Source organism: Brassica oleracea, chromosome C8, assembly GCF_000695525.1.
Source record: "Brassica oleracea var. oleracea cultivar TO1000 chromosome C8, BOL, whole genome shotgun sequence".
Classification (NCBI taxonomy): Eukaryota; Viridiplantae; Streptophyta; class Magnoliopsida; order Brassicales; family Brassicaceae; genus Brassica; species Brassica oleracea.
The window spans coordinates 129,582-135,621 of NC_027755.1; the positions used below are offsets into that span (position 1 = coordinate 129,582).

Consider the following 6,040-nt stretch of genomic DNA (forward strand, 5'->3'; position numbering starts at 1 on the left):
GGTGCAATATTATTATTCCTGCATCATGGCCCAAGTGCTAGGCTATTATGGAAAAAATATTTTATTATTAAGGACCCCAAAGCTTACATGACACGCACCACAAAACATCCGCTGCACCTCCACCTAATCTCTGACGAAAAGCTAATACACGGAACGATCTACGGTTGAAAATCAATAAGAGACAAAGTGCACCGTAGTCGTTGCTGCATTTGATTCTTCCCCAAAAAAAAAGCTCGAGAGCGCGCAAACTCTAAAGGTTATTTATAATTTCCATTAATCGTCATGCTCGAGAGGAAGAAAGGACGAACACTGTTGGGGAAGAGGAAAGCCCTAGGCACAATCGAAACGAGGCGAACGAAGAAGAGTCGGAAGATGGAGGGGACATTAGAGCGACACTCTCTGCTTCAATTCGGTCAATTGTCGAAGCTTTCGTTCGATAATCTTCCGCCGTCGAGTGCTGCAGATTCGTCGGAGCTCCGGAATGAGTTGGGTTCCGTTGGTGCAGACGGAGATTGGGGAGAGAAGGAATTCATTCTCAGCCAAGACTTCTTCTGGTAAAACATTTGAGTAATTTATTAGCTGGGAATGTAGTTATCTTCTTAGTCAGACTAGGATTGTATTTGAACTAGGGTGAAAATGTAAATTTGAAGATGATACCTTTATTTTCACCAACCTTTGTTTGAAGTCTCAAAGAAAGCTAAAAACTTGTTAATAGATTCATGTGAGTTATTGATGAATGATGCTCTTCTTTACCAGTGATTTGTAATAAATTCGTTTTTTTTTTTTAATTGATTTTTCAGCACACCTGACTATATAACTCCGGACAATCAGAACTTGATGACCGATTTAAACATCAGCATGGTAAACTCAGAGTTCTTATCCATGGTTTTTAATACATTTCACCAATATCTCCAATGTATAAGTTTTTCTCTTTTGTATTTTTTTTTTTATTTTAGGATCATTCTCCTTGTCCGAGGTCTCCTGTTAAACTAACTTCAGCTAAAAGCAAAAGATGCCGCCAGGGTAACCTTTCGTTTCACTTTTTTTCTCCCTAGATTTTCCAGATGGGACCAAGATCATATAGGTTTCAGAAAGAAATTGCTTTGACGGTTTTGTGGTTATGTTTGTTCTCCTGTTTCCACTATTTGTCCAACATTTATGTCTTTGTTGACTTAAGATTCAGTGAAGTATTATCTAGATATATGATAGTTTGGTGATGTGTTATTCTCCTAAACTTTTTCAATAATGCAGACAGTTTCACATTTAATACTTCAGATTCTACCTGGGCTTCAAAATATAAAGTAGACGAACAAGAGAATGATGATATTGACACAGACGAGATCGTGGTGGATAAAACAGAGAGGACTGGATACGTTTCACGGTCCGCAGTTGCTCTTCGGTCTCGGGTTATGCCACCTCCTTGCCTCAAGAATCCTTATTTGATGAATGAGTCCGAGACAGCTACTGACCCTTTCGGATATCAGAGGTCTAAATGTGCTAGTGAGTTGTTATCTCTACTCTCACTTTGCTGTTTAATAATTTTCTGAAAGGCTTAAGAGTTATGACGACCCTTATGTTTTAACTGTACTGTAATGCAGGTTTTCTCCCTGCAAGCATGAGTGGGGACGGCTTGTCAAGATATCTCACAGACTTTCATGAAATTCAGGTAAGCCAAAGAAGGCTTTTTTAAATCTTTTTTTTTTTTTAATATCAAAATCCTAATACAGTAATGGAATGATGTTACTGATTCTAACATAACTTGGTTTGGTTTCTCCAGCAAATAGGTGCTGGGAATTTCAGTCGCGTATTTAAAGTTTTGAAGAGGATTGATGGTTGCTTGTACGCCGTGAAACGCAGCACAAGGAAGCTGTATCTAGATTCAGAGAGGTAGATTTTTCTCCATTAGTTTTCTTAGTAAAGGAATGATTTCACTGTATTTCAACTTGTTTGGATCAATTTAATTGAAGTAATCATAACCGAGTTTATTGCAGGCGTAAAGCTATGATGGAAGTTCAAGCTCTTGCTGCTCTAGGTCAGTACACTTCCTTGTTTCACCTTCTTATCCTTATCCTTATCCTTTTTTCTAACTTGTTTTGTATGCAGGATTCCATGAAAATGTAGTGGGATACTACAACTCGTGGTATGAAAACGAGCAGTTATACATTCAACTGGAGCTCTGTGATCACAGTTTGTCCAAGAAATCTTCTCTTAAGATCTCAGAGAGAGAGATTTTGGTGATTATGCATCAGGTACACACTTCCATTAAAAAATATTGAGTATATAGATTTTCCTGATTCCTGAGAATTCTTGTATACATAATAGTACCAACCACGTTTGTCTGTTACAGATGGCCAAGGCTTTACAGTTTGTGCACGAGAAAGGAATAGCTCATTTAGATGTAAAACCTGACAATATATACATCAAGAACGGTGTCTGCAAGCTCGGTGACTTCGGTTGTGCAACGCGGTTGGACAAAAGCTTGCCAGTAGAGGAAGGTGATGCACGTTACATGCCACAAGAAGTACTAAACGAAAACTACGAGCATCTTGATAAAGTGGATATCTTCTCGTTAGGTGTCACGGTTTACGAGCTGATTAGAGGATCCCCACTTACAGAATCAAGAAACAAGTCCCTCAATATCAAAGAAGGCAAGCTTCCTCTTCTTCCCGGCCACTCGTTACAGTTACAGCAACTGCTTAAGGTAGGTCGTTAATTTGCCTTCTTGTCACTGTGAACATTATTGGAACATGGCCTTTAAGAGACAGTTTCTAACAATGTTTTTGAAACAGACAATGATGGATCGTGACCCAAGTCGTCGTCCTTCTGCTACAGAATTAGTGGAGCACCCCATGTTCGACAGGATCCGCGGTTGAGATTCATAAACTCTCTCAGATGTTGAGTTAAAGTCCAATTTTGTAAATTATGGTACGTTTAGTTAAACCCGTTCTCGGTTGTTTCCGAGAAACAGAAGGAAAAAGGTAAAACGAGGATAATATTTAACATTGTGGGATGTTGTCGACTTGAGAAAATAGAATGACACAACCACAACATGTAAACTGCGAGCGACATAAGTGGGTGTTTGTGTTCTTTATACTTTGCAAATGTCTTAGTTCTACGTATTTGAAAGTTTTAGCCCCATATATTGCCTAATATACAATACTAAAAAAGAGATAATCTCAACTCTCAGCTATGCCACGTCATCAAAAATAATCCTCCAACCAGAACATTTCTTTTTGCCACGTCAGATGGGCTTCGGTCTCCGTTGTGGTATTTACGTTTGGAATCTGTTGTTTACTTTTATTACTCTGGGCTTCGTCTTCGACAAACCTAATAATAACTTTTTGCAAAAAAAGAAGACTCATAATCTTAAGTCGTCTGTAATAATCCTATTCACAAAATCTTGCTACATACAAAAAAAGGAAGAGAAATGAATAATGCATGGTACATATAATAAAAATGGAAGAGAATGAATAAACAGGGGGCAAAATCTCAGTAAGAGAACTCACGGCCACGTAGAGAAATAACCCAAATAGCAATATCTTCAGCGCAAGCCTGTGCCTGAGGTGTCTTGAGAAGCACTGCAAACTCATGAACTGCGTCTTTGTATTCTAAAACTGGAGAATCTACGTTTACTTTTCTAAGGTCCTCTGCATAAGCAATGGCTCGATCTCTCATCTAGTCGTGCTCAGCCACTAGTGTAAGCGTTGGAGGCATTAGCTTCAGAGGTGGTCCACTGCGGTTATGGGCTAGTGGGGTTTGCTGCCGGATGGTCGAAGTCGAACTCTTTGTCTGGTAAGAAGAGAGTTTCCAGGCCAGAAGAGAGACCGGCTTATCGTAGAAGTAGGAGTTTGCCAGCTTTATTTCGGATGAAAAACGGGTACAATTAGAACCTGTGCAACAACTGTTTAACAGGCTCTAGAAGTTTCCCAGCTTCCACTGCTTTCCGTGCTACATAATTCCCACCACAGCTCACCCCAAGAAGAACACATCTGAGTTAAAAGTAAAAAAAAATGAGAAACACAAGTTGATATGAGATTGCAAAGTGTATCTAACTTAGAAATTTTGTTAATCTTAGATCTAACTTGGAACTATTCCCATCAGTCTGTAACAGGTCCAAATTCCAGTAAATTTCTGCAAACAAATATCAATATTGCTGAAACAATCTAAACCAAAGCGTAGTCTAAGTTGAGTAAACACAAGCCTTTCATGAAATATTTAAAGTGTGACATTATCCCAAAACCTTGAGAGCAACTCACTCAATGGTCGATTACAGCCTACTTTAAAAGAGTTGTCTCAAGCTAATAATACCTCTTAAATGTTTACACTTTGTTTGTCTTTAAGCAAACACAGCTGACAAAACTTGTGAAAAAGAAAGATACACAGCAACACATCGGTGAGAAACAGCTGTTGATGTCAGATTGCAAGCAATAGAAGATCTAACTAGGCAGAACCGTGATTATGTTACTAGTTCCCCATACTCTAAAGATGTAATCTTGTGAAATGTGTCTAAGATCCGGAAATCAATCTCATCAAACAAGCATCAATATTACTGTAACTATCAAAATCAAAGGCATGTTGTCGTTTCATGAACACATCAAAATCCAAAATTTCAAGTCGGCATTATCTAGAACCTTGAGAGCAGCTCACTCGATAGTCCATTACACCTAACGTTAGGTGTCTCTAGCTAATAATACTTGTTAAATGTTTATACTTTCTCAGTCTTTAAGCAAACAAGCAGGCAAGACTACAAAACACAAACCTGGAAGGAGAGGAGTAGCGAGCCAAGGCTCAACCATAGAATAGAAGCACCAAAAGCATCCAAAATATGCCCTTGAACATTCATCTTCTTCAACTCAACACCATTAACACACATGTCTACTATTACCCAAAGAATCAGCTAAATTAGCCTGTTTCCCAAGCCAATGCAACACCACCTTGAATCAGAACTCCCACTGACCCAACTTCCGCCGTGAAACTGCAACATCACCGGCTCGTATCATCCGTAAGCCTCCAGATTCTCGTTGTAGCTGTTCCTCCGAGACTCCGGGGGATTTTGATTGAGAGGGGTGTTGTTGTGGCTGTGTCTCCGATCGGATCTGGGCGAGAGAGCTGATTCGGGGAGGAAGATCCGGACGGTCATCGGATCGATGTGGGTGTCTTTGGTTGTGACCCCGTCGGTGAAGGAAGAGTTCGCGGCGGCGACGGATTCGTCGGATCGGGTCGAGACGCCCAAGGGATCGGATAGGGTGAGATTGAGATTAGGTTCTGGAGACGGTGTTTGAGGAGTAGCACGCTGTAGAGTTTCAAAGCTACGCTTGGCATTGAGGTTCTATGGAGGTCTGGCTTAGGGATCGATGAAAGAGTCAAAATTGATCGAAGCCCAATTTCGGGTTCTTTGATTTCGACTAATTTACAGAGAATGTAAGAAAATGATGACGACGAAGAAGAGAGAGAGAGAGAGAGAGAGAGAGAGACGATTAGAGGTGGGCGTTCGGATAGCCATTCGGGTTCGGGTCGGATATTTCGGATTTTTGGGTATTTCGGTTAAGGGATAGAAAACCTGTTTCTGTACTCCGGATCGGGTTCAAGTATTTTTAGTTCGGTTTAGATTTTGAATCGGGTTCGGATATTTAGATTTTAAAAGAAAAAAAAAATCATTTTTTAAGTTTCTTGTATTTAAAAATATAGATTTCACTTAACTAATTTTTTTATATCTTTATAGATCGAATGATTAATAGGTTTGGAGATAATATTTCAAAAACAAATAGATATTAATTTGGGTATTGTTTTTAAACTTTGAATGTAACTTTTGTTAATACATAAAACAAAAAAATTGACTTGTGTTCTTTATACTTTGCAAATGTCTTAGTTCTACGTATTTGAAAGTTTTAGCCCCATATATTGCCTAATATACAATACTAAAAGAGAGATAATCTCAACTCTTAGCTATGCCACGTCATCAAAAATAATCCTCCAACCAGAACATTTCTTTTTGCCACGTCAGATGGGCTTCGGTCTCCGTTGTGGTATTTACGTTTGG

General features: G+C 39.2%; 1 protein-coding gene and 1 pseudogene across 1 annotated transcript; one reads left to right on the plus strand and one right to left on the minus strand.

Annotated features, from left to right (window-relative positions):
• Window positions 1–282: 282 nt before the first annotated feature.
• Window positions 283–3,119, plus strand: LOC106308345 (wee1-like protein kinase). Its single transcript, XM_013745508.1, has 11 exons — window positions 283–554; window positions 801–861; window positions 957–1,023; window positions 1,252–1,500; window positions 1,599–1,666; window positions 1,778–1,887; window positions 1,992–2,032; window positions 2,104–2,249; window positions 2,348–2,495; window positions 2,574–2,701; window positions 2,790–3,119. The coding sequence occupies exons 1-11, from the start codon at window positions 283–285 to the stop codon at window positions 2,871–2,873; spliced, it is 1,374 nt and encodes a 457-aa protein (XP_013600962.1). The 3' UTR covers window positions 2,874–3,119.
• Window positions 3,120–3,355: 236 nt separating this feature from the next.
• Window positions 3,356–4,873, minus strand: LOC106308346 (annotated as a pseudogene).
• Window positions 4,874–6,040: the final 1,167 nt, after the last annotated feature.